This window comes from Cordyceps javanica, chromosome 1, assembly GCF_051103115.1.
Source record: "Cordyceps javanica chromosome 1, complete sequence".
Taxonomy (NCBI): domain Eukaryota; kingdom Fungi; phylum Ascomycota; class Sordariomycetes; order Hypocreales; family Cordycipitaceae; genus Cordyceps; species Cordyceps javanica.
This window is the reverse complement of record NC_139295.1, coordinates 1,875,869-1,892,408: the sequence shown is the minus strand read 5'-3', so window position 1 is coordinate 1,892,408 and position 16,540 is coordinate 1,875,869. Positions and strand designations below refer to the sequence as shown.

At 52.2% G+C, this 16,540-nt stretch overlaps 5 protein-coding genes across 5 annotated transcripts; 1 reads left to right on the top strand and 4 right to left on the bottom strand.

The window, feature by feature from the left end:
* Positions 1 to 64: 64 nt before the first annotated feature.
* Positions 65 to 1,150, bottom strand: V2A60_000593 (uncharacterized protein; the record flags this gene model as incomplete). The annotated part of the gene is made up of 1 exon (XM_083251962.1): positions 65 to 1,150. One exon carries the CDS (start codon positions 1,148 to 1,150, stop codon positions 65 to 67), a length of 1,086 nt encoding a protein of 361 aa, XP_083108088.1.
* Positions 1,151 to 1,723: 573 nt separating this feature from the next.
* V2A60_000592 (lethal giant larvae like, C-terminal-domain-containing protein) lies at positions 1,724 to 4,758 on the bottom strand (the record flags this gene model as incomplete). The annotated part of the gene is made up of 2 exons (XM_083251961.1): positions 1,724 to 4,565; positions 4,640 to 4,758. 2 exons carry the CDS (start codon positions 4,756 to 4,758, stop codon positions 1,724 to 1,726), a joined length of 2,961 nt encoding a protein of 986 aa, XP_083108087.1.
* A 369-nt stretch (positions 4,759 to 5,127) lies between these two features.
* On the bottom strand, positions 5,128 to 8,171 carry V2A60_000591 (Piwi domain-containing protein; the record flags this gene model as incomplete). The annotated part of the gene is made up of 2 exons (XM_083251960.1): positions 5,128 to 7,749; positions 7,803 to 8,171. The coding sequence occupies 2 exons, from the start codon at positions 8,169 to 8,171 to the stop codon at positions 5,128 to 5,130; spliced, it is 2,991 nt and encodes a 996-aa protein (XP_083108086.1).
* An 870-nt stretch (positions 8,172 to 9,041) lies between these two features.
* On the bottom strand, positions 9,042 to 11,981 carry V2A60_000590 (cleavage polyadenylation factor subunit RNA14; the record flags this gene model as incomplete). Its single annotated transcript, XM_083251959.1, has 3 exons — positions 9,042 to 9,898; positions 9,945 to 11,379; positions 11,430 to 11,981. 3 exons carry the CDS (start codon positions 11,979 to 11,981, stop codon positions 9,042 to 9,044), a joined length of 2,844 nt encoding a protein of 947 aa, XP_083108085.1.
* A 2,426-nt stretch (positions 11,982 to 14,407) lies between these two features.
* V2A60_000589 (GlcG/HbpS family heme-binding protein) lies at positions 14,408 to 14,896 on the top strand (the record flags this gene model as incomplete). The annotated part of the gene is made up of 1 exon (XM_083251958.1): positions 14,408 to 14,896. One exon carries the CDS (start codon positions 14,408 to 14,410, stop codon positions 14,894 to 14,896), a length of 489 nt encoding a protein of 162 aa, XP_083108084.1.
* Positions 14,897 to 16,540: the final 1,644 nt, after the last annotated feature.

Here is a 16,540-nt window from a genome sequence, read left to right as displayed (position 1 = left end):
CATCGCCACTGTTGTTCCTACATTTCGCATGTGATTATTCATCACCTTCTCGTACCATCGGTCCTTACCCGAGCATGATTGGGGGGTCCTCTTGCATATAGTACTCAGTCACCTGCCTCTTGAACCACAGTGTCACGTTGAGTGCCAAGCCATGAAACGCGAGCGACAGCGCGAGCGCCACGTAGAACGGTAGGTGCACAAAGCAGAGCAGTCTACAGAGAGCCACGAGTAACGGCGAGGCTGCTATCCAGAGTAGGCACATGGCAATAAAGGCCTTGCCCTCGGCCAGATCGGGGCACGGCGGCGGGATCGCGCCGACGTCGCGCAGACCAATCGCCGTTGTTGTTGCTGCCGCCGCCAGTCCCGGCGCCACCGCGAACCACACCAGCGGGTGGCCGTTGCTGACGGGACCCTCGATCGTCAGCGGCGCCAGAGCGTCCACGAAGCAAAAGGGCTGCGGGATCACCAGCGTCTCGGCGGTCGGGACGAGTATGTGGAAGCGCACCGCCCGCCCGGCGTCCTCCCCCAGGGCCTGGACCAGCGCGACCCGCTCGCACAGCATCCAGCGCGCGAGGACGAAGAGGTTGTGCGACACGCCGGCGAACTCGGGCGGGAGCGGGCCCTCCACCTCGTGCAGCCGCTGAAAGGCCCCCATCCAGGCCGTGTCCGGGTGGAAGACGAAGAAGCGGTGGCCGTGCTTGTCGCCGCTGTTCTCGCCGCACTTGAGAGCGACAAAATCTCTTACGGTCCGGGCAAACGAGTAGGGCGCGTGCATGGGTACAAAGGCCTCCGCCGCCGGCGCCGGCAGCAGGCCGGCCATGTAGCGCAGGTGGTGGCGGACCTGCGCGCCCTGGTAGGTCCGGTACGGGTGCGCCGCCACCGGCCCGAGCGCGAACAGGGCCTTGGTGCGCAGCTTCATCTCGGACGAGCCCGGCGGCATCCACATGGACGTCGAGTTGTGGTCCGCATGTGTGCGCTTGGTCGCCGCCGCAGGCGACGAGGACGTGAGCACCTGCCGGCGGGAGAAGAGCCAGAGCCACAGCGACAGGGCGTCGTGCGTGAGTGTGAAGATGCTGTCCCTCCACTCGACGTAGTTGCCGATCAGGTAGAGGGAGATGCTGACGGAATACACGAATTCCCACATTGGCATGCTCGGCTGGTCAGCCGATATGAAAAAGAAAACGGAAGAAGGGGTCGCACGTTTGCAACGTCGTGGTTTCGTATCGCTGCCTTATCGTAAAAGCCCAATAATTGAGATGCAAGCGCTTGCTGCACCAACTGAGACATCGGATGTCGGTCTGGGGATACATTGACGATGCGTCTCGGGACACACCGCCCGATCAACGCCAATTGCCGGCGTTCTCGATCTGGCAACGATGTTCTATCTGTCTCGGCATCTCGTTCAGTATTGCGAGAGAAATGGTAATCAGTATTAACCAGCAGAATAAACCTCATGTATGGAGCGACCCAGCAGTAGTGGAACCCCCGTGACGCAATAGAGGCTCTGCAGAAACCCTGCCCTACTGGTTTCGTTAGCTGTGTTGTTGTGGTCATGAACATTAAATGTCGTTCGTTATGGCTGTTATGCGTGATCGCCACAAGGTTGTGGGAATATTCTATTCAGCTCTTGCCTTACCCTAGTGGTCGCGTTGATCACGATCTTCGGCTTCACTATCAGTCTATTATCATATCTCGGAAACTACGTGGAAACATTACATTCGGCTCAGAAAAATTTGCTCTTCAGAGCTCCCATGACAAGCCCACGCTTCTGCTTGCTCATATACTTGTTCACATCATCCGCCCAGCCTTGACTCTGTGCCTGCAGATTGTCCATGCTATCACCCATAATATTGAGCTTCTCTGTGCGTTCAGCTAGCTGCCGAGACAAGTAGGAGCCCCATCCTTCTTGCGCACCGCCTGCAGCAGAGCTTCCAGCGCCACCTTGCCGAGCAGCTCGCTGCTCTGCAGCGGCAGCATCGAGCATGCGCTTGCTTGGTGGCCGGTCAGGTCCGCCAACGAGGATGTCCAGATCAAGGACGGACACATACTGTGTGCCAGAGATCCACTGCATGTTAGAGATGGTCGGCCGCGGCGGGCATTCGAGCTTTGAGTTAATGAGCACGTCTGGCGAGTCTTCCAGAGCCTTGCCAGTGCCCCAAACATGAATAACCTCTAATTCACTAGGCCCTGTCCAGCCAAATATGTCACCTGTTTGTGTTACTACCGTTCCAGTGATCCGAGTGGGATCTAGGGTGGGAAGATCGGCTTTGCCTATTTCCTTCAGCGCGGGGATGGAAAAGGCCCGCGCAGTTCGGTCACCAAACACTGCGACAATTGCGTAACCCTGCAGTTCAAGCTCTGCAACGGACGCCGCGTCGCATAACATATTGTCGAATTCCTTTGATGCGCCCTTCGAGTTGGCGGGGTGAAAGATGCGTATTTCGGTTTGTGTAACAGCAACAACAGCACCATTAACTTGTCTTCCGTCGCGTAGTCCAGCAACAGTCTGCCCTGTAGCTGCAGCGGGTCTGCCTGTGTTCACCTCGATAGCGTTGAGGGAGATAACTTTGCTGTCAAGCGCCAAAACACCGGCTAGTTGAACCGAATATGTGCCATTGGCAGCGGGGAGAAGCTTGAACGTGATAATCTTTCCGAGGTTGGTACCAACGAAACAGCATATGCTAGAATATTTATCATCATCTAGGGTCATGACCCCGAATTCCATGACAACAGGCCACTCCTTTTGCGGCGCGGAGTCTGAGCGGCTGTGGCCACCCTTGAAAAGCGAGCTGCGCTTTTCTTGCTTGGCGAAATCGGTCATCGGAGCCTGATATATGATTTGTGGACCTCGGAGATCGATAATAGTAAGGAAGCCGAGTTCAGATCCCACAGCAACGAAGCCGACGTCAGAGAGCTTCACCGCTGTGATCGGTCCCATCACCATCTCATACAGAACAAATGGCTGCAAGCCTTCCTTGAGATTTGGCTCTGCGCGGGAGCTTATATCGGTCAGACCCTTAGGGTTAGGGTGGATAGGCGGTGATTCGGCCTTTCCATGGAAACGATTCTTTCCCCATCGAAAGACAATCGCCTCGCCCGTTCTAGTACCGACGACGAATTCACCAGTATTGCTTGCCATACTCATACATGAGATGTCAACATCATCGTAGCGATCCAGTGCACGGGCTATATCCACCTGAATAGGCTGGGCATTTTCGATATCATCAGCATGGCCCGAGTCCCAAATGCGAATTATGCTATCGGCATGGGCCGCTTGGATGATAGTTCTGTCCTCGAATCGCTTGCGAGGTCTTGCGCCCTCCGCACCACCCTTGAGAATAGGCTCACCCTGGTCTCTCTTTTCGATCATAAATAGCCACCTGGGCCGCTCTAGACTAGAGACGTGTACTTTGGTGATAAATGGATGCACGAAAAAGGTTGAGGGGTGGAGTTGGTTCGTTGGACTAATGGGATAACCGGACGGAAAGCTCAGAGTAAGGAGCTCACCCGCGCTTAGCAAGGCAAGAATAGCGATTGGGTCCTGTGCACCATGGAAGTGTGGTGAGGAGCGTGGGATTAGGAGAAAATCGACAGCTTGTGCTCCAGGGGGTAGCGTCAATTGAATACTGCGCTTGCCATGGAAGTAGGTTGCAAGAGACTGCCAAGATGATGTCGCATAGACGGGGGTTAGACCAAGATCGATGAAAGTAAGGTTATTTTCTCCTGATGTAGAAGGATGTCCTCCAGCGATGAGAAGGCCAGAATCATCGCAGTTCTCCTTGCAGCACCAGGCTATCCTGGAATATGGCTCAACAAATGCCGGCTGCGTAGGAGCTGATGAAGGTAGTTCAATCCCGGTAGTCGTTAGAGTTCGTGCTAGTACAATCTTAGCGTCTTTGAGGTCCCAAAAGACCAAGCTGCCATCGTCGTGGGCCGTCAGGATAAATGTTCCAGAGGGGTGCCACAGGGCATGCGTCAGTCTTGGTTTGCGCATCGTCTCCATGCCGGCTCCATTTCCTCCTGGAGCGCCGCGCGGAACGATGTATTCAAAGTATTGGACCGGTCTGTTTTGCTTGAACGAGTATACGACGGCGCCGTGCGTGTAGCCGATGAGTAGCTTGCCCACATCGCGCGGGTGCATGGCCATGCAGACCAGAGTCACGGCTCGCGCCCCAGGATCCCTTTCTTTCCAAAAGTTGGGCAACCGAAAAGAGCGCGAGAGCGAATGGCGATCCAAATCGTACGCCATTACATCGCCATTCTGCAGACCGATAAAGGCCCAGTCCAGCATTGGATCAACAACCAGGGCCGCCACTGTCCCGGCCACCACCTGGGCACCAACACGGGCGCCAGTGTTTAAATCCCATAGACCGAGTTCATTTTTCGTATCGAGGGTGACAAGATGGTTTGCGGAGAAGTGCAGCCTATGGAACGAGGTTGCGCGCGGCGGCTGCAATACCTTCTGCACTCGGCGCTGGCCAAAGATGTAAACCTTACCCGCACCAAACTTGCTTTCACTTGTGCCAATGGCGAGAAGTGACTGGACCGGGTCGTAAGCGAAGCAGCTGACGAGGTAAAACGTTAGCAGGGCCGTTTCGTCGGTCAGGGTCCATGGCGGCCGGAAACGCCTTCGTCATACCTGATCTGAGAGTTAATGCCATAGCGAGCTTGGTAGTCGGGCGTGAACAGCTCAGGCCGAATGCTCGCAGACAGGTCATTCTGGATGCCTGCCTGCTTTCCTCGTAGATACCCTGCCATGATGCCGTTTGAATGTAGATGCAGGGTCAGAGTTTCCCACCAAGCTCTGGAGGTGTCGCGCAGCTCTAGTTCATGGTGGGGCAGCATGAGGCACGCCCTTCTCTTTCGTGGCAGTGCTGAATGCCAACATGAGGTAGATACCTCGGATAGGCCATAGGCGATTATCTTTTGACAATATCTACATAATCACCACTAAGTATCAGGGGGGGACTGTTAACTAATTTCAGTCCATTGATCTAGCTATCGCAAGTGACTATCTAGCAAACTGTCCTCCGCCACCGCCGACCGCCAATAGTGTCATCGCTGTCAAACCACGAGATCCCCAAATTCAGCGCCGATTTTCACTGCCAATTTGTTTTTGGCATCGCTTTAAATGTACCACATAGTGGATCTAAAGAAGTTTCTCTGTCTTTCCTCGCCGGGCGCAGGTCTCTCGCCGAGCTTACCACCCAGCGGCAGTAGTTTCGGTGCATCTGTAGCCGTGGGCATTTCAGCTAGGTGGCCCTTGGCTTCTTGGTCACGGGCCATCTCATGACCCTTCCCACCTTGTTGGAAGCCGTCGCTGCTATACACATTCTCATGGGCTCGAGCCCGATCACCAGCGAGATGTGCATAGTACACTGCCGGGTGCAGCGATACAGGAGTCGTAGATCGCGCATACGAGTAACTCTGATGATAAATCATCTTCTGTAACTCATTGGCAGGCATTTTTGCTTCGTCCATTATAACATTGTAATGAACCGGTCGCGCTGTTCCCTGAATGGCGACGTGAGAACAGAGGTAGAAATCCCACATAAAGGGATGGGTGACTTCCTTCTCGACAAGAGTTCCTGGCAACGCGTTGCCGTTTCTGTCACCCTTTTGCGGAAAAAAGCGAATGTGGTGGCGCTTAGTGGCTACAATGACTGTGAATTGCGGCATTGTTTGATTGGGGGCAGCGCGGCTCAAGTAGCGTTTGATCTCATTGATCTCTTGCTCAATGACATGCGCAAATTGACCCTCGGCAACACCATCTCGAAAGTAAATGATGTGTTTAGGAAAAACACCATGGTTAGCTTTCCATTGCTCCGAAAGTTGACCAAACATAAAGTTGATATTGCTTGGTGTCAGCATCTCGGTCCTGTACCCATTGGTTTCCACTGCGGCGGCGTATCTGTTGGCATCCTTGTCAACAGACATGGTCATAGCTGCGACAGAAGCAGTGACACCTCCAGGGGCGGCGTGAGAAACGTCGACTCCAATTATCATCGTTGGGCGAGACTCCGGGAAATACGTGGTCGTTCTGATCTTCCAGGGGGGGATAGTTCGCGCTGTTGCGCCACCGAGTTTGGCGTTTACTTTCATGCAAACATTCGAATGGTATTGACCGCTGTTTTCGCTCACGGCTCTTCCATTGACGACTTGAGTGAGGATCCCAAATCGGCAGTCGGCAGACTTCTTGAGGCGCATGTAGTGCGGGCTGTTTTTATGCTGCACCACGACGAAAATGAGCTGCGGATACCCTGTTGTATTCAGAACTTGGGTATGGGCCCAATGGAGGGACTCAGCAACATCGTTTCTCACATTTCCAGGGGGGTTGAGCACCATCGCATCTGAAGTACACTTGCCTCCATGTCCGATGAAAGTAGACTTGAAGGTTTGCGAAAAAGCTTTCAGTTGGGGGAGCTGGACACAGTTGTCAAGGACCAAGAAGGCCCAGTTCGCCAATGGCGCGAAATTTTGTTTCCAAAACTTCTTCCCACGAAGATCCCAACGGCCAGAGAACTTGGGATCGGCAGTGCCGGTTCCAAAATTAACTGCTGGAGGCGCAAGTACTTTGGCATCAACTTTCGTAAACTGAGGGTCAAATTGTACACCATAGTGGCGTAAGAAGGGGTCATTTGGGATCTGAAGGTCGTTCACATGGGACTGAATGTCGGCTCGCCTGTCCCTCGGTCGTGTGACTGCAATTTTGATCATGGCGGCCGTCTGGTCCGGGTTCAGCTTAAATGGGTATCTCTGCATGGGCTCGACCATGGCAAATTCCATCGGAATATAGCCACCTTTGCCAGCGTCAATGAGAGGGAAATTTCCGAAGCGGAGGAAAGCCTTGTACTGCTTCTCATAGTATTGCGCAACAGAAATTTGCTGGCCGTTTTGCTCGAACTTGACCATTCGTGCCGTTCCACCTTCAGCACCATAGTCCTGTCGGAAGACTATATCCTGAATCGTGTAAACTTTGTCCACAGCAGCGGTGCGGTTTGGATGACGAACAGTAAATTTGAGTCTGCGAAGCTTTCTAAGTTGCTTGAATGCATCACTAGACTCCCACTGCCCAGATTTACCACGAACTGGTTTGAGCTGGTTGGCCAGGTCACCTGGCGAGAGGTTACGCCAACGTCTCGGCTCCGCAGCTGCGAGATAGTTGCAAAGCAGCCTATCTACAGTTTGGTTTCCAACCCAAAAGCACGTGTTGGCAATGTCTGCATTCAATGCGAGCCCGACGCCGCCTCGGTTCAGGTTATGGCTTAACCTGACGGAGGCATAAGTGCCTTTGTGCACTTCAACGACCGAGCCGTCTATGAGAGGACGGCCCTTGGCTTGTCTCTTGTAAAAGTTTCTCTTGATAGCTAAGAGGTTTTGCGAAGGCCATTGTCGAATTAGGTGATCCACAAAGTTCAATGCTTCGTTAACGGCGTTGTTGAACTGGATGCGTTGCTCGAGATATCCTTTCAGAGCGGACATCTGAACCTCGGTGGTCTTTCGTAGCGTAACGAGGAAAGTGTTATTCTGACGAGCCGGCTTATTTTGAGCTTGAGGACGGCCGTCATCAAGATTGACTGTAAACCGAAGCTCGCCTCGATCTACCAAAACAGGAGACCAAGCAAGTTTGTTCCCATCGCAGATCCACATCTCGTAAGTGTACTTCTGGAGAGCATTCTTGAATGTAGGGTGCTCCCAAATTTTCTTAAGTATGACCGTTTTCTTATCAGGATCAGGGGACAGCGCGACCTAGTCACTGTTAGACAATTCTTCCAGCGAAATAATGTGCACGGTCTACTTACATCATACTGGTAGATCTTTTTCGAGAAATCAAATTTGGTCATGCGATATTGATTTATTTCAATAGTAGCGGGCGATCCTTCGGTGTTCAAATTATTACCCCTAAGAGTAAACATCGATTTCTTGGTATCAGACACATAGGCGTCTGGTGGCAGCTCCATCCGCGTATTTCCAGCTTTCCTGGCAGGTCCAAGACGGGCGGGATCAAACCCCGGGCCTTGAGTCCAGCCAGGTTGTCCTGGTTGACTAGCAGCGGTACGAGCCGGAGAGGCACCGCGGCTTACGTCTCCGCTGCGAACAGCAGAAACTTGTGAGGGGGCACGCCCGGAGGGAGGGCCACTCGCAAGGTCCGTTCGCCCACGATCAGCCATGATCTAGAACTTAAGTCAGTCTCTTTAGAAAGTGAAGGACTCGCAGAGTCAAAGGCAGGGCAGCTTAGTTGGCAGTACAGATTCAACAGGGGGTTCAGGGGATAGCAACTTACAGTTGGTCGGCTGCTCAACTTGCAGAGAAGGACAGGTGCTTGCCAGGCGTGACAGTTTGTATACTTAAGAACGATGTTCAGTAGCAGGCAGTGTGATTGAAGGGATGAGGTTGAAGGAGGAAAAAGAGGAAATGCTTGAAAAGAACGAGTCAATAAATAGTGCAGCATGTGTGACTGCCGCCAGCTGGCACGCCCTTCTCGGCAGCTGGCAGCTGCAGCTGATGCCGGCTGTGAGTACGGGTGCGTTTGTAGGTGTGGACGAGGAGGTCGGTGTGTGATTGAGCACGGCGTAGACAGGGCAACAAAAAATTTCGGGGAGACACATGCGCGAATACAACCTCTTGTATTTTGTACAGGAGCCTAGAAGAGATATTTAGGACCAATTGTTCATAGTTGCTGGTTTCAATTACACGAAAGTCGAGATATGGCCATACAAAGTGGATACCGTGAAACTATTGTGTTCGCCACGGGCACACATCGCACAGTGCGACGGCGCATCTGGTTACGATCATGTACAAGTACACCAATGTGACACTGTGCGAGAACTTTGTGATTGAAACAACTAAATTGTCTGAAAGTGCGTAAAATGTAGCCAGTTGTGGGTGCTTCTGCCCTCCCAGTGGTCTCAGTGAAAAACAACGAATTTTATTGTCCAAATTGCCAAGGTTGCCCTAACTAAACGCCAAGTAATGCGACATATCTAGTCAAACAGAAAAGGCTCTTGTCCGCATAGAGCGTCTTCTTCTCCCTACCATTCTCACTGGTAGCGCTGGCCGCCGTATTGGCCGGCTGGGTAATTGCCCTGCACACCTCCCCAACTCGAACCAGGCGCTTGGTAGCCGCCTCCGAGTGGAGAGTTGCGGTACCCAGAGGAAGAGCTCTGTACTTGACTATACGGGCTCATCGGACGCGCAAAATCACCGGATGTTTGCCTCGTATGCATCTGTGGTATCTGCCTGTACTGCCCCCCCGTGGCTGCTTTCCAAGACATGTAATCCGGCAGCGGGGTATCACGGAGGAGAGATACCATGCTGGCTGCAGTGAGTCGCTGCGAATCATATGTGTGGGCGGGAGGCAGAATGCCCAGCAGAAAAGTGATGTCTCGCTGCAGCGCCGAGGTTTGGTTTCGTCGCTGTTGGTCAAGTCGGCGGCCCGCAGCTCCTTTGAGCGGTGAAACGCCGCGAGCGACACGCTTCGGCGGGTTTAGCTCGTCGTCGTCGACACCGAATGGCCGCTTGGGAGAAGCAGTTGCTCGAGCAAATTGTGGTCGTGGGCTCTGCTCTTGTCTCACAGGGCCGGGACTGTCCTGGATAGTGGCTGGCTCTTCAATGAGTGGTATGGCTCTCTTAGGTCGCATCTGTACAGCTTTTGACACAATAATCGGAGTTTGAATAGGGTCAAATCTGTCCGAGGCGAATCGTTCGGTGAAATACTTCAACTTTGGATCTTCTGGGAAAAGCTCTGCCATGCGTTCCTCTAGCTTGGAGATTTGGGAGAGTTCGCCGTACTGAGATTCATATTTGTGGAAGTAGGCGTACAACGGGCGGGCCTTCGCTAGAGTTTCGGGCTTTGAAATTAGGCGATTAACGCAAGTTTCAAAGACAACACGGGCATCTACTTATGGTTAGATCGAAGTCAGATGATGAAGGAAATCACATACTCGTGGTATCGTCCTTGGAATGGAGAAATTTGAGGTATTCAATCATGAACTCCTCGTCATTGGGGAACAAACGTGCACCGCGTTCAAAAATCTTGGCGCCGACAGGATCTTTATAGACGACTGACTCCAAAAGAGCAACAGCAACATACACGTCACTAGTGAGACGGCCCTTGTGGCGAGCATCTGTGAACACCTTGCGAAGTCCACCTTCCGTTTGGTTGCCTTTGCCTTGAATTCTTCTCATTGCGCGTGCTAGAGCAATCCAGATATAGGATATCGTCCGAGATAGGAGCTGGCTATCGGCCGCGTACGCCTGCTGAATGGCTTTGATGCGCTCCTCGCCGGCAGACAATCTTGGCTTCTCATTCTCATCCTCTTCTCGTTCGATGGACTGCTGCATCTCTGGGTCTTGCGCGGCCGCCTGCTTAAGGGTTGAGACTTCAAGCTTCTCGCGCTCCTTGACCTTGTCGCCCATGCTGTACAGAGTGTCGAGGATGGCGTCATAGGGCTTGCGGGTCGCCTCAGCATATTCAGACTTGTCGCCTTCTTTACCTGGATACGTCGCTTCGATGCGATCGGCATACTTGAGCGCTAGCAAAACACTCTGCGGGTTTGCGGCAATGCCCTGCACAAGAAATTGCGTTCCGATTTCACTGTCATTTTCTCGAATATCGTTTTGAAAGCACCATTCTGCCGCATCGACCCACAATTCCGGCCAGAAGCGCAGAGCCATGAGAGCTTGCTTGTAGCAATACATAACCCTCTGCGTGTACGATTTGGGATCTTCCTCCTTCAAGACTAGAGGATCGTCCTTCTCCCAAGAAATCCACCTCGTCCATAGCTCAACTTGCTCTCTGTACTCAGTATCGCCATCAAATCCAGGAGCCGGTGGAAGGCGAGGGAGGTTGACTCTGTGCAACGATTTTGTGATGTTATCGAGAGCAATATTCCCACTCTTGGCAGACATGTAGCCCGGCGAGCGTTCTTGAATGAACTTGCGACCAGTAACCTTGTTCAAGCCCATCTCAAACTGATCATATTCTTTCCACAATGTGTTGACAGTGGACATGGGTACGTTGATCGCGCGATGGTAGACCTTGCGTAGCTGATCCATCTTCTGCTGGTCTTGCCAACCAGTGCCCCCAATTAAGCCAGGCCCATTCTTTATGAACTGGACGTAATCGAGCCATACGTCGCCGGAATCTCTATCAACACCAATATTGTCGATGACAAACTCATACGATTGCGTGACGGTTCGTCTCGCTTGGCCGGAAGGATCATTGTTTAGGTCGTTGCGGCGTCTGATGTAGTTAAGATAGACGGTCCAAAGTTTGATGTTGGGCACCGTCATTAAGCAGCGGCCAAACAGCTGCTCAGCGTCAACGAAGTTGTCCAACCCGAGCTCGAGCTCGATCCACTGAACCCAGATGTCACCCTGAACACAATCAGCGTTTATCGAATTAGTCAAATTCCTTACAAACTTACCGCTTGAGGAAATACTTCCAGAAATCGATGGTAGACTTTGCGCAACTCTTCCAGCCTGCTGCGACCCCGATGTTCTTTCATCAGGTTGAGCCAGGCGTCCATGTCTCCTCGTGGGTCCTCTTTAATTCGAGCCTCAAACAGAGTAACTGGATCAAGGCCAGCCATGCTAGGAGGTAGAGGCGCGAATCCCCCCGGGCCAGGCGCGAAGGCGGCACCTCTCTCAGAAGAGCCATTGCCAGATGGTGCATTTTGCGCAGGTGTCGCGTCCTCGTCATCATCGGATGCCTCGACGATGAACCCGCCGGCCATCTTGGGTCTCGGCGTTTCTCGAGGAGCCTCAAGGGGCGTGACTTCTACAGGGGCATCAGTAGGCTCCATGCCAACGGATTCCGGATCGTAGTCTGCTCCATCATCGCTACCATCATCCTGAACATGACCCGGGTCATAGGGGACCTCAGCAGTGGTTTCGGTATTTGTTTCGTCGTACTCGGCCTGATCTCCTTCAGGTGCCACTGAGTCGCCCTTGGCCCATGATTCTTCGTCAGACGCCATCACCACGATTTTCTTGGCTTAGTCGAGTAGTGTAAGGAAGCGACGAGGATGTTCAGCGCCGAAGCCTGGGTGTGGCTCGTCAGCTGCGTCAATGGCGTCGGTCGGCTATATTGGGGAAGCGGAGCCGAGAGGAACCCAAGCTGGAAAGTCGAAGATAGATCGAGCTTGGTAGCGACAGCAGCGATTCGACGCGCGCAGCTATGCTGTCGCAACGTGATCAGCACAAACTGGCGCTGCTGGCGCGACCCCGTTCGAAAATGCAGCAACACAATGGCCGGCCGCTATCCTGAATATGAATATCGACAGGGGGGTTATCTAATCGATTTGGCAAGATGAAATGCGCAAGCACGGTGGTTGGGAATGGCCGCGATAATATCCAGCTTGTTGGTCGCAAAAAATTCACCTGGCAAACAGCTGGAGCCAAACAGCTGTAGGAAGCAAGGCTAGGAGGCTGGGGGAGTGGCAGAAACCGAAAGAGGACTAGCCGCAGAAGGCGGTGGACGGTCTAGCGCCTGGCTGTTGTATGAGACTTGCACTGCTCCAGAAACTTGAAAGTATGCAACGATGAGATTCAAATAAAAATAAATGAAAAAGTAAGGCTCTACTTTACCAAACAACTATATCACATGCATAGGTATTTCTAAATCGGAGGACCCCGATCGCTGGAAAAGTACAGCCATATACGTCTAGGTATATATGTTCAACATCACAAAAGTACCTAGCAAGTACGGATGCTTGGTCAGTATCGAGGTAAAGGTAGTGAGTCACGAGTGTAGAAGGGGGGTCAAAGGCGCCTCGTTTCAGTGGCTTCCTGCTCAGTCGCTTCCCCTTCTTCACCCACAAAGTCGAGTCCAGGTAACTGGTTAGCTCATCTCATTGATACAGAGTTATGAGCTGCGAGGCTCGAATCAGGTGAATGCAGCACCAAGTACGGATACTCCACGATGTAATTACCCGGTAAGCATCCTTCCTGCACTCGACATGGATCTTGATGCAGGGGGCCGTCCGGGGATGTACCAGTATCAAATCCAAGTCGCTCGCCGGAAAAAAAATCACTTCCGAGCCCTTTTTGAGATCCTACAGTACATGTGCCACACATCCTACATCCACTTTCTCGAAAGTGGGTGTTGGAGGGCAAGGTAGGTAGCCAGCAAAGTGTGTGGCCAGCACCAAAAAAAGCACACTTGAATTTTCTTTCTAATATTTGTCAAGGCTTTACTATGAAAACTATGTATTTAATATAATAATTACCTTCATCTCACGAATACCATTTAGATGAGAAATGTTTATATTTATGTATTTCATCATTTAGATTTCTGTTGACGTTTACTACATGTCTTCGATAGGATACCAACATGCCCACATGCTATGCTAGCCACTTGACCCCCTGATACTCTCCTTCGAGAAAGTGTTATTGTGCACATCTTTTACTGCGTTGTCCAACTTGGTCATTCTCCTTGGGCAATCCTGTGACTGAGCACGATTGATATGACCGACGCCATCTGTCGAATGCACCACCTTCAAGGCCGCTCGAAAATCACTGATGATTGTGAAACAAGCTTCACAATGAACTCTGCGATTGGCAACCACAACCGTGGGAAAGCCAGTGTTGTGCCAACGAAACTAAGCCACGCCAATGTACGGATTACAAGACTCAGAGAGCGATCTGAACAACGCCGTCCCAACGTGCAATAGAGCCTGTGGGTTTACTGGGCTGATCGAACACCCGCTCCCCTGCCTTGATATGCCCTCCTATGTATCTGGGGTAGGCCAGTGCGCACCTCTGACACCTCCTACTCTCAGGCAGAGCGATAGAGGCAGTGCAGCGAAGATTAATCCACACCTGTCATCATAGTAGGTGCAATGCAGACGATGATTAGCTGTGCTTAGAGCATCATAAAGTATATCAAGTAGAAGCCTGTGAAAGAGGGATTATAGAAGCGGGCCGCGATTTTGTTCGGGTCACCACGTAAGTAGTATGTGCGTGGTTCAGTTCCTGATAACTCTCGCTGAGCCATATACTCCAGACTGTTGGTGCACGGCCCGCAGATACTGACTCATGTCCTCTTGGCTGAGAGCTGTCTTGTTAATGGCCCGTTCGGCAATATTAGTGAGCTCGCTGCATATTAGGGGGATTGAAAGATATGATCACCGTTGTATTAGTCTCGTCGTTGTCTCCGAGCCAAGCTAGAGTCGTCAGCTGGGCTCGGACTAGGGGATGCGTCTTCTGGAAATCTATATAAGGGCAAGGAGATTCCTTGCACGGCCCTCGAACTTTTTGCTTGGCCTGACAAGTCCAGAGGCAATCCGCCGCTCTAACATCTCCGAACCTCATCATTAGATTGCCAAATCGAGTAAGCCACTGAGAACTCCACAAGACCGCGGCCCTTCACAACAGCCCTTCACAAGAAACGAGGTCAACTACGATGACAAAATTTTGGATCGCCGCCGCCGCCTGCATGGCAGCTGTATCGTCAATTGCATCCGGGGCCCTTCTTCAAGCGCGCAACATCCCGCTTGACCTCGCTCTCGAAATTGCACAGGAAGCTGTCCAAGAATGCACCAGGCAGCAACACAGCGTGTCGGCAGCTGTGGTGGATCGCGAAGGCGTCCTACGTGCATTGCTTCGGGCGGACAACGCCGGTAGCCACACGCCCGGTGCCGCGCGCCGAAAGGCCTATACATCTGCATCGACCCGCACAGCGACCAGCGCCATGGTGAAGACCATTCAGCAGAATCCCGACGCTGCTCAACTTGTGGCGATTGACGACTTCCTTATTCTTGGCGGGGGTGTACCGATCAAGGCCGGAAATGAGACGGTAGGCGCAATCGGCGTCGGTGGTGCACCCAGCGGAGATCTCGATGAGGGCTGCGCTACAGTTGCACTCGAGAAAATTGCAGCGAAGTTGGTTTAGACGGTTTTTAATGCAATTTTTTGGGCTAAAATTGAACGGTCCGACGGTACATTCTGTTCATCATTGAGCTTGCAGAGCCTCGCACCTTTCACTTGACCCGGGCCGTCTTAAGCATGATTCAGAAAATTCACGCGATGAAAGCCAAGAAAAACCCAAGACAATGGTCACATTTACACAATAGTAAACACAGTTCATCTATACATACCAAGTTTCAGTGCGAAAGAGGGGGCAGTCAGTTCCCGTCACGAATGAGGCAGCAACTGTATCAGCCAACAATGCCAAGTCAAGGACGAATCGATCGCTCACGTCGAGGAAGTTGTGAAATACGATTTGTAGACTAGGGTAAAGAACAGTGGCGTGTTATTCCAAATTGTTAATGAATGAAGTAGGCCTGCAACTGCTCAGCTTGGTGCCCTAATATGTGACGGGAATGCATCATCTTCAGCTATTGGCGTGCGGGACCGTCCCCAACAAGCAGGGTTGAAATTTTGCCCAGTTGGTTATATGATAATCGAGATGTTTCTCGTAGCTACCGAGTCCAATATTGAACTACAGGCCCAGTCCAGTGCCAAGTTGGCATGACGACGAGTATATAGGATGAGCAGGTAAGCTACCCTATACCTGGTGCCAAAATGAGGACCACACATTCAGTTCTTGTTTTCGCGAGGGACAGGTTTTCAGGAACTGGATAGACTTTGAAAAGCCTACTTGAAGCTTCATGGGTTGCTCAAGATCCCGATCCCGGCGCACTGCTGTGTGGACGGGCAAAGAATGAGCGAGGGGAAGAAATGCTGCACGGTGGTGTGTTTGCGATGAGCGTCCCCTCAAGACACGATGAATAAGATTTTGGAACCGTTGACATTTGATTGATAGAATATGCAGCTAGAAGTAATGGCCAGGTGTTTGACTTTTCTTGACAGCTGACAGCTACAAACCCTAGCAGAGGCTGTTTGCCGCCTGTCTTATGAAGACGATGGAGATTGATAGCGCCGGGTGTTTGCTGGCTGTTGCCTGTCTCTGCGTCCAAGCTCCTGATTGACCAAAAATAGCTGAGCTAATCTCCAGCCATCTCGTTACTGGTAGATAAGCCACGGGCTGGTGGGACGCCACGAGGCACTTGCCAGTTGCCACGGCACTCGCCACAGCACTCTAATAGCGTGGAAGTACTCCGTACCTAAGTATAACCACTACAGATAGGGTAAGTACTTGTGCGTTACTTGGTCGTTGACTAGGTACCTAGTGAGTAAGTAGGTAGTTACTGGGTACAAACTTCCAGTACCGCCGATGCAGCTCCCGTTATTACCTGTATCAGACGGCCTCAGAGTGCGGCCTTGGTGGAGTCGCGCCAGCCAGCGGCCCTCACTGATCAACGCGCGCCGTTCTCTGTCGCGTCCCGCCTTCTTTCTGGCAAATACTAACAGTTCACCAAGGCTGGTCAACCGAATTGCAGTTCCCCCTTTCCTATTTGAAAACGGACCCATTCCCTCCTGGCGTTGACCAATTTCTTCTTCTGGCATCATCACACGCTTTGCAGCCCGCATCACCCCGCACGATTCCCTCAACAAGAGCTGTTCAACTTGACGTCTGCCTACACCGCAACATAACCCTCTGCGTTTTTCCTGTCCACGTACGGCCGATCCAACT